At 39.6% G+C, this 21273-nt stretch overlaps 1 protein-coding gene across 1 annotated transcript in view; it reads right to left on the bottom strand.

Moving 5' to 3' along the window:
• Positions 1-494: 494 nt before the first annotated feature.
• The window catches only part of GASK1B (golgi associated kinase 1B), a 68504-nt gene continuing 47725 nt past the window's right edge, over positions 495-21273 (bottom strand). The window contains exons 4-5 of the mRNA XM_052654930.1: positions 4376-4602; positions 495-702 (exon numbers count right to left, since the gene is read on the bottom strand). Of these exons, the coding sequence (XP_052510890.1) occupies positions 495-702; positions 4376-4602 (435 nt within the window). The remainder of the gene's footprint in view (positions 703-4375; positions 4603-21273) is intronic.

Below are 21273 nucleotides of genomic sequence, written 5' to 3'. Positions count from 1 at the left end.
AAACCAACATTTGTCCTTAGAATTACTATAGAATCTGAAGTTTCTGAAGGTTATACACCTCCATTTTCCAGTGTAGAGTTGCCTCTGGGTAGTGTTGAAACTACTGTCTGTTCTAACAATCAACAACAGAAAGATGTCCAGAATTGTTCCCATTAGTATTTAGTCAGACCAGCAAATGGCATCAAACCTGATTTATTAAAGGAATCACCACTTCTGGTTCATACTATCCTATCAACTGATGTGACAGGTGCTTTAACACAACTAACTGGGATCAAAATTCCAACCATTCTGTGCTCAGATGTTGAGACTCCAGGTCATGATGTTAAAGGAAAATGTAAACAGATACATCTTAGCAGTATATTTGCAAAAGCTTTTAAAGACTGCTGTTGTGCTCAGGTTCATCATATTTACTAGATTAAATTCATTTACTTTGTGTGTTCATCTCCACTGCCTCATCTCTAAAAGGACTGGACCGCTAGCCAGAAGACCTTTTGTTATTCATTCATAGGTAACACTTTGGCCCCGTGTGCGTTGATGTAGGTGAGCAGGATTTTGGCTCTCTGTTCTATCACATCGATTAGCTTTTCGATGCCCTGTCTACCTCCCTGACTCTCCCAGTAAACTTTATCAAGAAACAGAGACTGAAGAAGTTTCTGCCGTAAGTGTTGGCTCTTCAAAACAGAAACTGCAGATTCGGGAAACCTGAAAAGAGAGAAAGACATTTCATTCTTTGTAATTGCTTGGAAATATTATGCCCTGCCCAGTGGTTCGGCCAGTCATTAATCTGGTATAAATCATACTATCAGATAATGCCTTGAGGATGAAAACATTTCTGTCAGCATCTAGCTTACACTTCTCAATAATTATATACTAGAAGAACAGATTTCAAAGGAACTGAGTTTTCTATACCACTGAGACCTTGACATACCGATGTCTTACTTAAGATCATTATATGTAGGCAAAGAGAGAGACAGAATTAGCAAGAATTCTGATAATCTGGAAAAGTACTTTCCTCAAATTTAAACTCCATTGCACCCATAAGTGGAGAAGGCAATTGCACCCCACTCCAGTACTCTTGCCTGGAAAATCCCATGGATGGAGAAGCCTGGTAGGCTGCAGTCCGTGCTAAGGGTCGGACACAACTGAGCGACTTCCCTTTCACTTTTCACTTTCATGCATTGGAGAAGGAAATGGCAACCCACTCCAGTGTTCTTGCCTGGAGAATCCCAGGGACGAGGGAGTCTGGTGGGGTGCCGTCTATGGGGTCGCACAGAGTCAGACACGACTGAAGTGACTTAGCAGCCGGTACTCTTGCCTGGAAAATCCCATGGACGGAGGAACCTGGTAGGCTTCAGTCCATGGGGTCGCTAAGAGTCAGACACGACTGAGCGACTTCACTTTCACGCATTGGAGAAGGAAATGGCAACCCACTCCAGTGTTCTTGCCTGGAGAATCCCAGGGACGGGGTAGCCTGGTGGGCTGCCATCTGGGGGTCGCACAGAGTTGGACACGACTGAAGCGACTTAGCAGCAACAGCAGCAGCACCCATAAGAAACCATTTTAATCTGTTGAGTAGAATCCTATCCTCTTAAGTGTCAGCATGAGATTATATGCAAGAAAATATGAGAAGCAAAAATATGCTGACTATTTCAGTAAATTACTCTTCCTGAAGCAGAGTTGCATGAATGAACTTAATGAGAAATTATACAAAATACATGTAGTGTAAAGAAAGAAGTCACACCAAAATGCCCAATTAAAGACTGAAATGCCTTTTATTCAGATAATACTTCAGAAATTCTAAGAATCTGGAAACGTTATATTAAGCCAGAATATTAATTTATTTTCAAATAAATTTAGCAAAACTCAAGTTTGAGGGCCAGGGCACTCCACAAGGAAGCACCTCTCTGGAAAACCTGAGGTCAATTTAGAGGGATCCTTGCTGACTTACCTAAAGAAGGGCATTATGATTCCTGCTCTTCATTTAGAAAGAATAAAGGCAGGGATACAGCACATACATTATCTAAAGGATTTAGTAAAATTTCTGGTTCAAAATTATAAGCAACATTTTGCTGAATCTCCAATTTGGCCTCTCTCCCAGCTTTCATTAAAATGCTGATGAAAGTACAGTACAAATACTGGGGTTTAAGAGTAAATTTAGTAGTTCCTTAAAAACTAAAACAGAATATGTATTTGTTCCAAGAGTACAGTTTGCCAAGAGCTTCAGTCCTCTAAGCATCTTTTCCAAATGTCAATGGATCAAGCTGGGGATGGCACTGAGGGGGCATGAATAGTGCAGTCCATATGTTCCAGCATTTCTGGTGCTGCAGAGAGACCAAAGGCCAAGGAGCTGGACGTGCTTAACGAGTCTGAGTAAGTGTGGAATTAAATAATGTTAATCAGATGCTCTGAGCACCCCAAAGACATGCCTTTTATAGTTTAGTAACCATAGTATTAATTAAGCATTTTTGCTATAGGAAGTATTAATAATCCATGATTTATTAATTCTCTGGCCCTTGAACTAACTTAGCTGTGGCAGAAAGTACAAGATGAAACTGCTACATTCATGGATCTCTTTAGTGTCTAATCCTTGCATAAAGGAAAATCAAAAAAATTACCTGACTCTGCGCTATCCTGCTTAATGGAACTATTCTATGCATAAATATGGGTTAGTGAAATCTTCATTTTTGCCTTTGAATGTGGAAATTACATATTCAAAGAAGATTTAACTTTAAACCCATTACTCCTTATAATGCAGTTAAGGTTAAATCTCCTTTGAAAGTATAAGTAAAATGTTACTCATATTTTTATGAATGTACGAGAGAGATGGATTCTCCAGGCACTATTAATTCTAAGAAGAAATTCAGGGATTTAAGAAGACTCCATAATATCAACTCAGTAAGTGATGCCACTGGTATGTAAATTTTCCTACACATAAAATTTCCTCAGCTCAGACACTTAGCAGACACTTATATTTTACCTTCCATCCACAGAGATGTAAGGAATGGGTATTAACAGAGAAAGTCATGGCAAAAACTCATGAAAATGGATGACCTGAAACTCATTAACTCTAGCATTGGAAATACATAAAATTCCCCATTACCTAATTCATGGTGCTAGGAAGAATTATTAAAATATGCTTCAGAGTTTTGTTAACAAAAGAAACAGTAACAGCAGAAATGCCACGAGTTACTGCAGAAAAATGGACTTGGGGTTGGAAGACCTGGGTCCTACTCTCAATTTTAGACGTGCTCATGTGTCCCCAGCAATCACTCAGCTTCACAAGGCTGATGGACTGTTTCACTAGAGCACCCTTCTATTTTCAAGTCTCAGGCACACACTTCAGTTTCTCAGTGGCCCTGATTTCTAACGTTGAAAGACAATGAAGGGCACTTCCCTGGTGGTGCAGTGGATAGGAATCCACCTGCCAATACAGGGACGCAGGTTTGATCACTGATCCAGGAAGATTCCACATGTACCATGGGCATGTCCATGTACCACAACTACTGACTCCACACTCTATACCCTGCGAGCCACAACTACTGAGCCTGTGCTCCACAACAAATAATCATCATTCACCAAAACTAGACAGAGGCCGCATGCAGCAATGGAGACCCAGCGCAACCAGAAATTAATTAATTAATTAAGAAAAAAGAAAGAAAGACAATGAACGGGTGCTCATGAAGGAGAGTCTGAAATATAGCTTCAGTCCCCATGTTTGGGGGTGAATATCTCAGACTCTACAGTGAGGTCCCTGCCACTATGGAATGTCTTAGTTTCCTTTATTTCCAAATACTTCTTGAGTGTAAGCTCAAGATTCTTGTCCCTATAATCTATGTCTACAGAAGGATTTCCAAATGCTCAGAAACCCTCTTACCTGAATTGAACTGCCACTATTCTTGGCTACTGTGTTCTACTCAGCAGGTTGCCTCTAACTTCCCATATGCTCATCAAAGTCACTGAGTTTATTCTGCCCTAGGACATCCTGCCTTATCAGTATTTGAATGTCTGTTGGTTCCCCCATCTGCACCCTGGCAATGGAGCCCCTTGCTCACCTCCACCAGGCTAGTTCCTATTCCAGAGATGCCTGCATGCTTCCAACCTCATCCCACCTGGATTTGCACACTGAGGGCCAAGCAATATGATGCCTGTGAAATGCAGCAGGACCTCTGTAGGTTGCAGAGGTCAGTTACAGTGAAACCTGGCTGCACCTTTTTTTCTACTTCTCTTGGGTTTGGTTCCCTTCTCTGGGCCTCCATTCCCAGATTCTCTTTAAGGGTTAAATTGATCAGACATAGGATATGAGTCTTCTCAAACCTTACTACGTATTCAATGGAAATGCAATGTCCTGCAGATGTTACTACATCAGGAAACTTACTCTCTGATGCCTTCTAAGAGTTTGAAGTTCAAGTTATCTTCACTTCTGTCAAAGAAACCCTTGTTATCTATAAAAACCAAGTGTCTTGGGTCCTGCTTTCGCTGGACAATGTGGGCTAGAACCACAGTATCCTGGTTGTCGCATTTTGAACTCCGTCCACTCTGTACACAGGTATCTTCCTTCCGAGGTCGGAACCCACAGCAATTTGTATCCAGGCGGTTATAAATCTGAAAGGGAAAACAAAAACAAAATCCAAGATGCTGAGTAAAAACAAAACTTGGGAAAGTTAGAAGATGTCCAAAGAACAAGTACTTTCTAAGTGGCTCACTTGCCAGAATTTAATTGGGGCCAGGTTTGTTTAATTAACTGTCAGAATAAGTCCAAATTTCATATCCTTCTGACCCAGCTCCGTTAACAGCTCCACAGGCAGATCATCCAAACTAAGCATCTCCACCCTTCACATTCAGAGTTCCCACTGACATCATATGTCAACGCGTGCCCAGAAGAATCTCTGATGCTACTTGGGACAGAAGATACAAATCACTGTACTTGGATACATCCAGAAAATCTGGGTTGTCTCAGTGGCTCTAAAAGTTTACTGCATTCCCTAACTCTCTCTGGATTTCAGTATTACAGTATAAAACTTGAAGTTACCGAGAACAAACCTATGGAAAAGACGTGATATCCGATAATGATAGCCAAGAACACGCCACATGGGGAGCCCACAGTTAGATTCTAAATGAATGAGCAGAACACTTTGGCTTAGTGAGGGTTATTGTGGGAGTAGGGCAACCACCTTATAGAGGGCAGACATTAACTAGGAAAGGGAGAATTGGGTTACTTCCATGTCTTTTCGGCAAGGGAAAAAATAATATTTATTAATCATGGTAAGTTAAAGCCTAGGGTAAGGAGTTAGATAAATTTAAACTCAAATCTCTTTTTTGCAGTCCTGCAAACGTGTATAGCTCCCTTCACGTTACTGAGTCTCAATTTAATTATCTATATATCGGGAATCATACTATTATCCTTGTACTTTTGGTGGGTTAAGGACACAAAAATGTCTGGATACACTCCAGCCTGACCCAGGCATCTAGAAGATACTTAAAAATTGAAAACTGTCATTACTGTTGTTGAGACACACATGTACACACTGTGTGAAATGACTGACCACAAAACAAGCTTCTGAAACAAAAGGTAGTTTCTCCATTTCAGTGAAGGAAAACTGAGCCTCAGAGAGATTGAATATTGTACTCTGCATAGAATTTTAGTAGGTAGTAAAGTTAAGATTCAGACACAGTTGTGTTTGTCTTCAAAATGCGCATTTCCCCCAAAACACCACATTGAATAGTTTGTCTAGTCAAAGATTGTAGGTATGCTCAAGATTCAAAAGATGGCTTGACACAGATTGTCTTTTTTTTTTTTTAATTATTTGGCAGTACCACCCAGCACATGGGATCTTAATTCCCCGACCAGGTATCAAACCTGTGTCTCCTGCATTGAAGCATAGTCTTAACTACTGGACCACTAGGGAAGTCCCCAGGCTGTCATTTCTATTCTTTTGTCATTTTAAGTCTTTTAGTTTTTTATTTACTAAACTCCCATCTTTTCTCTTCCTCCTGTATTTTTGCAGATCTTATAGGGCTGGTCACTCTAGGTAGTCAGTTGCTAAGACAGAAATGCAGAAAGAGTAGTACCAAAATTGAGCCTACGTTGCAAAAATCCTGCCTTTATTCACCCAACAAATGTTTATGTAATATCTTCTTCCACCCAGCAGTGGGCCAGGCACTGAGGCAAATGTCACCCAGGGCCAGCACCCCGCCCAAACCAGCACTACTTCCAGAGGGAAATGAATCAGTCTAGTTTTGCCTCACTAACACAGCAAACCCACAACCAGACAAATGACCCTCCTCTCTGTTTTCTGCAGGTAAGTGGACTTTGCACCAAAAAGCATACTTTGGGAAGCAGTGGTTTTAAGAGAAGTTAGCATAAGCCAATTTTCTATGAAATTTATATAAAAGCAGTCACATGGAATGAGGTGTTCCATGAGCCACCAGCCTCTTGGACAGCTCAGAGGGTACGGTGCTGGTCGAGAAACAGTCTACAGATCAGGGGACCTTGGCAGAACTAGCTTCAGGCAAGCTGATCCATGGGGTAATGGGCCTAACCAGGGGTTTATCCAAAAATGTCACACAGGCTGTCTCTGGGGCACATAAGCTCCCAGGGCTGGTTGAATGTTTCCCAAAGGTGAGCAAGAGAGCCCCAACCACATCACTGTAGGTTAACTGGGAAAAAAAGCATAAGCTGGGAAATACTAGAAAAATTAAAAATGAATTGACTCCTTTCTCCTCAATTTGATTCCTTTTATGTATTATCTTGACAGATTTGAATATAAGGGAAATCAAATGATATGAAGAGATGGTATGTGCTTGCTAGTCATTCAAGTTACCATCAAGGTGTCAGGGAGAATGTAAAAAATAACTCTTCAGGGAGCTGATTCTCATTCAATGTCCCTTTTTTATATATACAGTAGCTAATAATTATCAAGAAGTCTCTATACCCTATTCCCATCATCATTGTATGTTTTTATCCAATTATAGTGACTCTATATATGGGGGAAAGCTTAATCTTATTTCACTTTGGCTATAACATCAATGTGTGTTGTGTTGCATAAGTGTGTTTAGAGCTTTACTTGTAAGGACACATCTACCAACCAGTTCTTAAATGGTGCGCTGGATCCGGAGCTCTTTCTTCATTGTTGATTTCTAGTAGTGGGAAAGGACCAAAACAAATAGCATTTCTGTTATCACTACAACAAAGCCAGGGGTATCACATATAATGTCGTTTGATAACAAGCAATTTAGCATCTAGTCCCTAACCTCCAGTACTCTATAAATATTATATCTTTCTGTTTTTAGACTACAAGAAAGCATTAAGAGTTAGAGGTGAGACAGAGCAACTTAGAGCATCCTTTTAAAATTATTATTGGAGTATGTTATTGGAGCTTGATTCATGAAACAAGCTATGGATTCATGGATAACTCCATGAATCAACTATGAATCAACTATACATATGTATACATATGTCCCCTCCCTCTTGGATTTCCCTTCCACCTGCCATCCCACCCCTCTAGGATCACAGAGCACTGAACTGAGCACCTTGTGCTATACAGCAGCTTCCCACTAGCTATCTATTTTACACATCATAATGTATTAGTTTGGTGCAGAAGTAATTGCAGTTTTACAGTGCTGGATTTGCCATTTGATGTTGGAATCTTAAATAAATGTGGTTGTGTTATACATCATTTCAATGCACATTTCTTGCTTTATTTATTTTGCTAATGACTTATTACTTACTGTTTATTTTATATTTATTTTAGACTACGGAAATGATGTTAGACACAAAGCAAATTCAAGTGACTTTTTTATTCAAGTTCAAAATGGGTCATAAAGCAGCAGAGACAACTTGTAACATCAACAGTGCATTTGCCCCAGGAACTGCTAATGACTTTACAGTGCAGTGGTGAGTCAAGAAGTTTTGCAAAGGAGACAAGAACCTTGAAGAGGAGAGTGTAATGACGGGTCATCGGAAGTTGACAAGGACCAATTGAAAGCAATCATCTAAGCTGATCCTCTTACGACTACAAAAGAAGTTACCGAAGAACTCAGCATAGACCATTCCATGTTCATTGGGCATTTGAAGCAAACTGGAAAGGTGAAAAAGCTTCATAAGCTGGTGCCTCATGTTCAGTTCAGTTCAGTCGCTCAGTCGTGCCTGACTCTTTGCCACCCCATGAATCGCAGCACGCCAGGCCTCCCTGTCCATCACCAACTCCCGGAGTTCACTCAGAGTTACGTCCATTGAGTCGGTGATGCCATTCAGCCATCTCATCCTCTGTTGTCCCCTTCTCCTCCTGCCCCCAATCCCTCCCAGCATCAGAGTCTTTTCCAATGAGTCAACTCTTCTCACGAGGTGGCCAAAGTACTGGAGTTTCAGCTTTAGCATCACTCACTCCAAAGAAATCCTAGGGCTGATCTCCTTCAGAATGGACTGGTTAGATCTCCTTGTAGTCCAAGAGACTCTCAAGAGTCTTCTCTAACACCACAGTTCAAAAGTATCAATTCTTTGGTGCTCAGCTTTCTTCACAGTCCAACTCTCACATCCATACATGACCACAGGAAAAACCATAGCCTTGACTAGACAGACCTTAGTCGGCAAAGTAATGTCTCTGCTTTTGAATATGCTATCTAGGTTGGTCATAACTTTCCTTCCAAGGAGTAAGTGTCCTTTAATTTCATGGCTGCAGTCACCATCTGCAGTGATTTCAGAGCCTAAAAAAATAAAGTCTGACACTGTTTCCCCATCTATTTCCCATGAAGTGATAAGTTGACCACAAATGAAAAAAATTATTGTTTTGAAGTGTCTCCTCTTATTCTATGCAACAAAAATGAGCAATTTATTGATAGGATTGTGACATGAGACAAAAAGTGGATTCTATACAACAACCAGTGGATGACCAGCTTAGTGGTTGGACTGACAAGAAGCTCCAAAGCACTTCCCAAAGCCAAACTTGTACTAAAAAAAGTCACGGTCACTCTTTGGTGGTCTGCTGCCAGTCTGATCCACTACAGCTTTCTGAATCTTGTGAAATAATTACATCTGAGAAGTATGCTCAGCAACTTGATGAGATGCACTGAAAGCTGCAATGCCTGCAGCCAGCATTGGTCAACAGAAAGTGCCCATTTCTTCTCCACAACAACACCAAACTGTATGTTGCACAACCAATGTTTCAAGAGTTCAATGAATTGGGCTACAAAGTTTTGCCTCCTCTCCCATGTTCACCTGACCCCTCACCAACTGACTACCAAGTCTTAAATATCTCAACAACTTTTGCAAGGAAAATGCTTCCACAACTAGCAGGAAACAGAAAACGCTTTCCAAGACTCCATGAAATCTGAAAGCATGAATTTTTACACCACAGGAATAAGCAAACTTATTTCTAGTTGGCAAAAATGTATTGAGTGTAATCGTTCCTATTTGATAAATAAAGATGTGTTTGAGCCTAGTTATAATGATTTAAAATTCACAGTCCAAAACTGCAATAACTTTTGTATCAACCTCATAACATGTTTCAAAGCTAGTCTCTCAAGTCATCCCACCCTCTCCGTCCCCTGCTGTGCCCACAAGTCCATTCCATACATCTGCATCTCTAGTCTTGCCTTGCAAATAGGTTCACCGGTACCATTTTCCTAGATTCCACATATATGCATTAATATATATTTATTTTTCTCTTTCTGACTTACTTCACTCTGTGTGACGGGCTCTAGGTCCATCTTTTTACTGCCTTCCCAATGTGAGATTGTTTCCAACAATGTATTTTTAAAGCATTTTGCCTGATCCAATTTGAATCACTCAACAGTCTATGATAATTTCACCACTTCCCTGTCAGACTGTTGTGCCCTTCAAGTCTCACAGACCTTGTTGTTGAAAATAGGTGTGTGATTTCAGCCTAACTTCTCTTCCAAAAATGTTTATCACTCTTTTTATTCAGATAATGCATGTACTTGGTGGGTATAATACGACTTTTCAAATGTGAGGGGTGTGTGTGTGTGTGTGTGTGTGTGTGTGTGTGTGTGTACATATACAGAGAATCACACTGTTATGCTTCAGATAATTATTTTATTTTGTTTTTCTTAGCCTCCAACTATAGTAAATTATGTTTTTTTTTTACTGGCCTTGTCTCCTAAGGGCCTAAGCAGCTCTTAAATATCACTCCCTAGGTCTTCCCAGAATTCTGTTTATAGGCCCTCTTTCAAACTGACGTTCAATATAGCCAAAATAATTTGACCACAAAATCGTTATCCACTCCTTTAAATTAAGTGTCATTTTGCTTGGCATTTAATTCAGTTATATCTTGAATATATTTCTGCTTACTTTGAGTAGAGTTCGCTTACTTTTTAAGGCCTAACAAAGCATATTCTAGCCATCTATGCATCCATAATGTGGCTTTAATATATTCACTTGTCTAGAGCACAGTAAAACAATCATTTCATTTAATTGTCACATGATCAAAATTGCCAGAAGAAAGATCAATAACCTCAGATATGCAGATGATACTACCCTTAAGGGAGAAAGCAAAGAGGAACTAAAGTGCCTCTTGATGAAGGCAAAAGAGGAAAAAACTGGCTGAAAACTCAACATTCAAAAAACTAAGATCATGGCATCTGGTCCCATCACTTCATGGCAAATAGATGGGGAAACAATGGAAACAGTGACAGACTTTATTTTCTTGGGCTCCAAAATCACTGTGGATAGTGAATGCAGCTATGAAATTAAATGGCACTTACTCCTTGGAAGAAAAGCTATAACAAACCTAGACAGCACATTAAAAAGCAGAGACATTGCTTTTCTGACAAAGCTCTGTATTGTCAAAACTGTGGTTTTTCCAGTAGTCATGTATGGATGTGAGAGTTGGGCCACAAAGACGGTTGAGCACTGATGAGCTCATGCTTTTGAACTGTGGTGTTGGAGAAGACTCTTGAGAGTCCCTTGGACTGCAAGGATATCAAAACAGTCTACCGCAAAGGAAATCAGTCCTGAGTATTCATTGGTAGGACTGATGCTGAAGCTGAAGCTCCAATACTTTGGCCACCTGATGCAAAGAACTGACTCATTAGAAAGGACCCTGATGCTGGGAAAGATTGAAGGCAGGAGGAGAAGGGGAAGACAGAGGATGAGATGGTTGGATGGCATCACTGATGCAATGGACATGAGTTTGAGCAAGCTCCAGGAGATGGCGAAAGACAGAGAAGTCTGGCGTGCTGCAGTCCAAAGGATCGCAAAGAGTCGGACATGACTGAGCAACTGAACAACAATCACATGATCAAGCACCATAATTACAAACTCCCTGTCTATGTTTTTAGGTAATAATCCTACAAAAAAGCCAATTTGGGGGAAAATCTTGTTAGTTAAGCAGTTATGTGTTGATCACCACTGCAGCAGCTTGTTCAAATTCATGTCTTCTCACTCCTTAAAACAAGGAAAGTCTTTTGCAAAATTGATCTTCTGAAGGCTTCTGAAGATTGCTGACAATCATTATTTGCCATAAAATTACTCTTTCCTGTTTGATAAAAATGTATATTTTCAATGTTTACCTAATTAAAATTATACTCAGAAAATTCAGGTGTTCCAGCCAAATATTTTGTTGGTGGGGGTATTTTTAGATATCTGGCCTTTCTGAAGTTTCTTTTTCTAATCCCATTTTCCTTTTGGTGGTGTTAAGTTTTGTCTGTAAGAAAAAGTATCTGTGAGTGACTCAAGCTATGTGTGCAGAGTCCAGACAAGGAAGTCTTAGCTGCCCTGACTAGCTCCCTAAGACCCAGAAGAAATCTGCAGAAATCCAGTAACTTCTCAGGCTTCTGCATCCCACCCATTCTAGCTATGTCTTCAAAACATGGGTCTGTCAACAATTGTGGGAGTTTCTTATCTCTTTTTTTTTTCAAAGTAAAACAGTTAAATGATTAATTTTATTGTGTGAACAAAGGCAATTAAAATATTCCAAACTTGCTAATATTGATAACAAAAAACATAATAGCATTCATTGATTGAGTGCTTCGTATATGCCAGGAATTGTACACTTAAATATTTACATAGATTATTCAATCTTCATAGCAGCCTTAAGACCTAGGTGCTACCAAGAGTCCCATTTTATAAATGAGGACATTGCTGTGCAGAGAGGCTACCTGATAACTCAGGGTCCCTCAGCTCGTATGTGATGAAACTCAGGATTCTAAAGCAGGTGTCCACCCCTTCAAAGTGCATCTCTTATCTACCCTGAGTGTCTCTCCCAGGGACAGCCTTCAAAGGTGGTGCTATAGAAAGACAAGTGCATTTGTACAGAAGGTTAAATGATCCTACTTACAATAACCACTGGTCACAAGGTTTCTGCAGAAACACAATGAATTCCAATGAAAAGTTCAGGCAAAATTCATATAGGAGAGGATATTACAGTTGGGATTTAAGAGATAGGTAGTATAAGCTAAAAAACATGCAAAGGCATGAAGGTAGGAAATCAAAAGACATTTTAGAGAACCTGAGGGTATGTTAGATGGGCACTTCTCAAATGACCTAAATTGAAAAACCTGGTATTTTTGTCTTTTCTCTCCCCAGACTTCACATTCCATGTGGATTGTTGCTTTGTTAACAGACAATAAAATAGATATCATCATATTAACAGAAATAAGACAAAGAAAGACAAATATCATCTGATGTCACTGATACATGGAATGAAAAACAAATTATATAAATGAACTTATTTACAAAACAGAAACAGACTCACAGACATAGAAAAAAAACTTATGGTTACTAAAAGGTAAAGGGGGAGGGATAAACTAAGAGCTTGAGATTTACATATACACACTACTATATATAAAACATAACCAACAAGGGCCTACTGTTCAGTACAGAGAACTATATTCAATATCCTGTAATGACCTATAATAGGAAAAAAATCTAAAAAAGAATGTATATCTTTACTGTATAACTGAATCACTTTGCTCTACACCTGAAATTAACATAATGTTATCAATTAACTATACTTAAATAAATAAGTAAATGAACATCATCACTCATAGTTAGAAGTGCTTCCATTAGATTCATCTAATCATCTCAAGAACTCAGGGAACAAGAGCTTCATAAAGACCATAGTATGATAAATGTTCTTACGAATATATTCACTGTCCTTCTAATGAAACTTACTTTTTTTTATTTTACTTTACAGTACTGTATTGGTTTTGCCATACATTGACATGAATCCACCACAAAAAAGATAATACAAAAAAAAAAACAAAATAATTTATTAAAAGAGAAATGAAATTTTAAAAGATACAAAATACCAACCAAATATCTTGTTAGATTCAACAGACCAAACCCCTCTACCAAACTGATATCAAAGTTTCTAAATGTCCCTCTGTAGTGTTTACCCTTCTCTCTCTGCAGATGGGTCTGGACTGACCAGGTGCCTGACCACACCTGGAGCAGCACAGTCTGAGTCCATTTCCCACAGGTAAAGGGGGCATGAAGCCAAGGACTGGGAGCCAGAACGGACCAAGGGCCCGGTGCCTACAGGGAAAGCTGAGAGATGGATGTATCTGCAAGCACCACCACCTCCTCCTCCCACAAGGCTGGAATAGGAGAAGGCAGGGAGCAGGGCATCAGGAGACACAGAAGAACAAGAACCAAAGGGAACCAAGGCCAGATGTGCTCAGAAGCTGGAGAGACTAAAATGAAGAGCTACTTTCGAACAGAGATGAGAAACTCTACAATCCAAAAACTTCCTTCATTCAATTCTTTTAGGTAATGGTATCACCCTATTTTTCTACCTGTCTTTCCACACTTATTTGAAGGTTTGAGTGAGCACATGCGTGTGTGTGTGTGTGTGTGTGTGTGTGTGTGTGTGTGTGCTTCTGGTCTGTTAAGTCAATACCTCAAGCTTTTCATCATCTCTTTTCAAATTATTTGTTTTAAAAATGCCACCTTTTGGGGGGAGAGAGATAGATTGGAAATTTGGGATTAAAATAGACACATTACAAGGTATAAAATAGATAAACAACAACAAACACAGGGAACTATAGTCAACATTTTTTAATAACCTATAATGGAAAGTAATATGAAAAAGAACATGTGTGTAAATGCTCAGTCGCTTCAGTCATGTCTGACTGTCTGTGACCGATGGACTGTATGACCTCAGGCTCCCCTGTCCACAGGATTCTCCAGGTAAAATACAGGAGTGGGTTGCCATGCCCTCCTCCAGGGGATTTTCTGGACCCAGAGATCAAACTCGCATTTCCTGTGTCTCCTGCATTGCAGGCAGATTTTTTACTGCTGAGCTACTAGGGAAGCCCCGAAAAAGAATATATATATTATATATACATATATATATATATATATATATAAAGCTGAATCACTTGGTCATATACCTGAGTCATTATAAATCAAATATACTTAAATTTTGATGTTAAAAATTATAAATAAATAAAATAAAAATTAAAAACTGCAATTTTACAAAGAAAACTGCATTTTTAGAGAGAAAGTTTAAATTGTGCAATAAAATATGTAAAGTGTTAGCACAGTAATTCCTCTAATGCTTGGCATAGAGCAGGCATTTGATAAAATTTTATTGTTAAGAGAATTTTCCTGATGGTTGGTATCCACTTTGTATCTGGCTATTTACAAAGCTCCTCCAAAACACTCTTCTTTAGGAAGAGTCAAGTAAATAAAATCATGCTGGCAGAGTAAGACGTGGGTCTTTTAAAAAACAGCATTCAGTATTAACTGGAGTGGGGAAAGATGGGCAGGGAGAAAAGAACAGAGCTGCTTGTGCTCATCATTCGCTCCTGGTTGGCGTCTCTATGTGGGTTCAATGTCACAAGTGGACCAGAAATCTCACATCCCACAGGGAGTCAACATGACATCCTGCTTGTAAGAGACATTTGATAAACACTTGACAAGAGGATGTGACAGAGGTAACAATAGGATTGTAGTTCGCAGTTTTCTGGAAGATTCCTTTGAATTTCAGTGATCTCGTTTGACATCACATTTGTTTTTAGAAAATGTGTGAGAATCACTAACATTATCATCCCCAGCCAAGAAAGAGAGAAACACAAACAGATGGGCCTATTTATTCATCAGCTAATAATTCACATTGGAAAATCCTTGTACTTGGGTTTGTCTTGATGTCGATCAATACATGGTTGCCATGTCATCAGTGGAGCCATATTCGGATCCCTGTGGTCCAATGGATGTATGGATTTCTACTGGGTCATAGAGAAGGGCAACTTCAGACAAACCCCATGGCTCCCACAGTACCTGTGATCACAGACAGGGCCTGATACCCTGGGAACTCGACAAAGCAAAAACAAAAGCAGGGGTTCTCACCAGCCTGCATCTGTCTTGCTGGGGAACTCTCACTTCAGAAAAGAATAGGTTTCATTTTTGTTCGGTGTTACCACGGCAACAGGTAGTCTGTTAAATCAGTATTCATGCAAATGCCCAGCAGAGCAGCTTACAAACAATGAGGAAAGTAAAAATCATTTACAGTACATACATCTAACTATGGACATGAGTTCCCCTGTGCTTTGGCCTCTGTAAACAGGCTTTGCACCACCTATACTCCAGAGCTCTGCATGTAACAATAACAATCATTGAGTACCAGTTGAAGACAGACTCTCCAGCTTACATCCCATTGCTGAATAAGTAAAGACATAACAGTAATTTTTATATATAAGTAAAGCTATTTTTAATGCTGCAACATATTTGGATCTGTTTCTACAGATAGAATAATTTTGTTTGTTTGTTTTTGTTTTGACCATGCCATGTTGCATGTGGGATCTTAGTTCCCAGACCAGGGATGGAACCCACGCCCCCTGCAGTGGAAGCACTGAGTCTTAATCACTGGCCCTCTTGGGAAGTCTCAACAGATGTAATATTTTGAATTCATGTAACTCTGAATAAATACCAGAAATCAAACATCATCCTGTCACAAAAAGACTCTGGAAAGAGTTACCAGGGAAGTGACAATCTATTTTTAAAGAAAAGAAAATTCACGTTCTGTAATCTGCACAAGTAGGGCTGCATGAAAATAGCCTCTATCAAAGGCGCACCCACCTTCCTGTAAAGATTTCTAAGGAGCACTTGGACCGACAGAAACAATAATTTTTACATTTTATCAAGTTCTCATCTATAGAATGGATTTAAATGAAGCAAAGAAATTTAAAACAGCAATAAAATAACCTTAATTATAAGTACTGTTTCTTAAAAATGCTTTTTTTCCAATGAACTAAGCCAGCATTTTTCATGATTTAACATTAAATAGGGTTGCCCAGTATGTTTAAAACAATGTACATTTACATCTCAGGGCAGCATCATTAAAAAGCATTTGCTCTGTTCGTTTGACATGCATTCACTTTCAGCATTTTTATGAAATTTCTATCAGTTTTATTGTCCCCTATCATGTAGTATTTTATCATAAGGATAGTAACAAAAATAAGTAAAAATAAATGACTGCACTAAAACATAATTCTGATCGTGGTGACACAACTACTTTGCTCAACCAAACTTTAGTTAGTCTCCTGAACTCTCCTAAGCCTATCTGTGCACTTCCTTATAAAATTAACTTTTAGCAAGAACCCTGCAAAGTCCTTACTCTCAGAGATACCTGATCACACTTAAATACCTGATCACACTTAATAGCTAACTTGGGTCCTCAGCTTCCACCATCCTCAAGGTGAGGTCTTGCCACTTGTCTTTAGCAAGAATCTGGTCAGGCCACTTTACCTGAAGCTCCCCTTCCCCCTGATATTTGCTCTTGGATGTCTGCTCTTAGCCCTTGTCTACCCCATGACCCTTCCTCTGCTCCCTGGCTATAAGTCCCTACCGGCACTGCTGTATGGAGCCCCATCTTTCTCCCTGCCTCCCTGTCAAATCCCACCACAGTGATCCCTACGCCTATCTTGATGGTCCTGGATAAAGTCTCACTCACCATCTTTAACAAGCACCATGAAATATTCTTTCTTTAACAATGATTAACACAACTGAATGTAATATATCCTAAAGATATTGAAACTCATTATTTATGGAAACTGGTTCTCTTATATAAAGTTAATTCTGCTAGACTGATTATTCTCTGGCTATTTAAAAATAAATTTTGCTTGAGGGTAGGATGGTGGTTGCCAGGGGCTGCGGATTGGGTCAAAGGAAACAAACTCAGTTAGAAGATGGATAATTTCTGTCTATAGCCATACCATCCTGAACACACCCTACCTCCTCTGATCTCTGATACTAAGCAGGGTCAGGCCTGGTTAGTCTTTGGATGGGAGAAGGTAGATAAGTTCTGAGGAAGGGATTATATTTAAGAAAAGTGTATTGTACACTAGAAATGTGCTAACAGAGTAGATCTTACACATTCTCAACATATACATACACAAAAGTTAACTCTGTGAGGTGATGAATCTTTTAATTAGCTTGATTGCAGTAAACATTTCATAATGTATATATAAATCACATCTCCAAATCACAACATTGTACACTTTATATTCAATTGTATTTGTCAATTATATCTCAATAAAGCTAGAAGGGAAAAAAGAGAAAATTTAAAAATGAATTCTGCTTTATTAAATTGAACTTTAAAAAGATTATTTTTACACGTATGTATAGAATTTCCTATAGATTGGAGATTAAGGTTTACTTGAATTTGACTTGTCATCTTGGACCCAGTTGATTTTAGTTGGTTTACATTCCCTGATGGCTCAGAGATTAAAGCGTCCGACTCCAATGCAGTAGACCCGGGTTTGATCCCTGGGTCAGGAAGACCCCCCTGGAGAAGGAAATGGCAACCCACTCCAGCATTCTTGCCTGGAGAATCCCATGGACGGAGGAGCCTGGTAGGCTACAGTCCACGGGGTTGCAAATAGTCAGAGACGACTGAGCGACTTCACTTACTTATAGAATTTCCTGTTTGAAAATGGATTTGTTTTTACGTTCCCTGGGTTGGCAAAAAGCTATAAAATAAAGCCCTTCATGTAGCTTGGATATAAAATCCAAGGCTACTGCCACAGCAGTTTGTATCATACAGTTTCTAATTATTAAAATAACCCAAAAGGTTGGTGGTGGTGGTGGTTTAGTCGCTTAGTCATGTCTGACTCTTGCAACCCCATGGAGTATAGCCCACCAGGCTCCTCTGTCCATGGGATTTCAGTTATACACACATATGTGTTCTCAGTCACTCAGTCACATTTGACTCTTTGTGGGCCCATGGACCGTACCCCGCTAGGCTCCTCTGTCCATGGGATTTTCCAGGTAAGCATAGTGGAGTGCCATTTCCTTCTCCAAGGGATCTTCTCGACCCAGGGATTGAACCTGGGTCTCCTGCATTGCAGGCAGATTCTTTACCAACTGAGCCAAAGGCATCATTCTTTTTTCCTCTCATATTAACAAATAAAGAAAAAATCTCAGTGAAGCTAAGGAACCTGCCCAAGGAGACACAGCTATGAATGATGTGGGTTTCTACCAACTTCTACCTCTTCCACACTGCCCCCCGTGTAGAGAAGACAAGATTCCTGCTTCCTGGGAGATTCCAATCCATCACCTCTAAGTGTGAGTCACTGCACATCCTCCACACTGACCACATCAGGTTTTGTGCAATGTACATACTCAGTAAAGTCTGTGGGGGAAAATGAAGGAATGGATGCTGGTTCCTACTGAAGTCTGTCTGATGGAGATCAGGCCAGACCTCCATGTTTTCCTCTATCCAGTATCATGTAAAAAACTCAGAGTCTTAAAATCAAAATCAAAGAATATTAGAATTACAAAAATGTAATGATGCTGAAGTTTTTAGAGCCTATACAGGAAAATAATTGCATGTGTGTGTGCTCAGTCATGTCCAATTCTTTGCCACCCCATGGCCTATAGCCCACCAGGCTCCTCTGTCTATGCAATTGTCCAGGCAAGAATACTGGGGTGGGTTGCCATTTCCTCCTCTAGGGGATCTTCCCCACCCAGGGATCAAATCCGAGTCTGCTTCATTGCAGGTAGATTCTTTACACTGAGCCACAGAGGAAGCCCATACAGGCAAAAGTAAGTTTATTCCAGAAAAATTACCCTAGAGCCACATTGCTCCAACTGTTTTATTTTAGAACACTTTGACATTCTTAAAAGTATGGGAGCCTCAAAAGCCTCCTTGATGTGGTTATCTACCATATAGAAATTAAAACTGATGAAAATTGAATAGCTATGCATTAACTCATTGAAAAATAGCACTGATACACCTATTACATGTTAACACTTTTACAAGACATTGCTACACTTTCTAAAAATAAAAAGAGAAATGGAATTGTTCTCACAAGTTAAAATGGTTTTAAAAGAAAACTCTGCAGTGAGCTCAGCCCCTGATTCAAACAACTGAATAAGCAGTTTTCCTCAAGACAACCACTGCACTGTGAGAAGCGGTAGAAGAGCCTTATATACACTTTCCATTTTGTTACCCAGAATATTCAAAAGGTGTACATTTAAAGGTTAAGACTTAAAAACATCATCAACATACAAACATTGCTTCATCAAGGACTTTCTTAATTGAATCAGGCATATATTCCATGTGTCTTTTCACATGAGTCCATTGCCCACAGAGAGCAGTTTGACCCTTGGGAGGTTCTGGTGCAAGCTTTGATTTATCCGAAGGCACCAACAGATTCACCCATGATTGCAAATTTTGTAAACATCATTTTAAAAAAGAGCAAAACCCCTTTCAGTGTTATTATAGAAATAGTTGTGACCTCATGGAGCCCCTTGAAAGGGCCACAGAAAAGCCACTGCCCCAAACAGTCCCATTCAATGTGACCACAAACAGTAACAAATGTTAAAAGCTCTCATTATCTCTTAGTTATCTGCATCCATAAACAACTTGAATATGGTTGGGAAGAGCCTTGTGCTAACAGAATCCTTATGGACCAGCTCTCCCCTAAGTCCCTCTGAGTCTATTCACTTGGCCCAAATGAACCATAAATCTTTTTAAAATGATTACATACAAAAATATAATATATGTTGAGCCAGATAAGTATCTGCTTGCCCTCTCATTGTCCCTGTGGCAATACTGTTGTTGCCTTTTCCATGGATTCTTATTTACTTTGCGGCATATTTATCTAGACCTCATATTTTACTGGAACAGAGCAGTCAAGGATGGTTTCAAAGTGTCTACATTTCAATGGCATAGGATTAGTGGGGAAACTAATCCCAAAAGCTAGCTCAAATGATACATTAAACAATCTTTGAGTCTCAAAAGATTATTTATGGAATCACACAGACTTCCTCCAATCCCTGATCTCTCCAACCCATCTATGGATACAACAAGATTTAGGGCTGATACATACTGACCATGTACTCATCAATTTCAGCACAGCCTAAAAATGCCATGGCAAGGATTGAAATAAGAAAAAACGACCTGTTATAAAGGAAAATACACTGCTTTTGATTAATAGCTAAATTAGAATTGACCCAGAAATGCTCAGTTGGTTGTCATTTGGTAATATGAGGTTTATGAATATAATGCATTTGACCAGACGCTTCCCCTTTGATTCAGAAAGATACGATAGCAAAGACCTATGTCATCCAGCCCACATTTTATGCAAATGAGGCTTTAGCATAATCCATCCTGGAAATCTCTGAGAATAAGTGCTAGACAGTAGGTGGGAAGGATATATAAAATTCTAAAGGTTTCGAAGTCGAAAGAAGACGTTTGAGCATCTCTATGCCTCTTCAGAGGAGGCAGATGCTTTGAGACACGTAGAACCATTATAAGAAGTGCGCCAGGTCGGGAAGGCCCCCTGGTGTAGGAAATGGCAACCTGATCCTGTATTCCTTCCTGAAAAATTCCATAGACAGAGTAGCCTGGTGGGCTATAGTCCATGGGTTTGCAAAGAGTCAGACACAGCTGAGCGATTGGACATAGCACAGTGCAGGATCTACAGAGATACCTTCCTGTTGTCCAGGCCAGGTCACGCACTAGGCGTAGTGTGACTGGGCAACTCTTTCTCTTCAACACTGTCTCCATGAAAAATCAAATAAATAATAGCTTAAATTCTTTAGAGTGAGAGAATGTGGTGTCTAAAAGGTCTCCACCAGAGAAATGATGCCCAGACCACAAAGCCAGATTGACAAACATCAAGACCTTTGTACTGACTTTCTCTATCCTGCCATGTTCTTGTAGAGAATTTTTAGCAACAGAAATACATTCCATGTGAGGGCCATAAAAAGTAAAATTGCTTGCCTTTTGAAATATAGGCCAATATAGTTCTACTGTTGGTTTTCTAATCTCCCCGAGGTTTTGGGAAGGCTCTACTTCTTAATGAGAA

This window comes from Budorcas taxicolor, chromosome 17 (assembly GCF_023091745.1).
Source record: "Budorcas taxicolor isolate Tak-1 chromosome 17, Takin1.1, whole genome shotgun sequence".
Classification (NCBI taxonomy): Eukaryota; Metazoa; Chordata; class Mammalia; order Artiodactyla; family Bovidae; genus Budorcas; species Budorcas taxicolor.
This window is presented reverse-complemented; position numbering and strand designations above follow the sequence as displayed.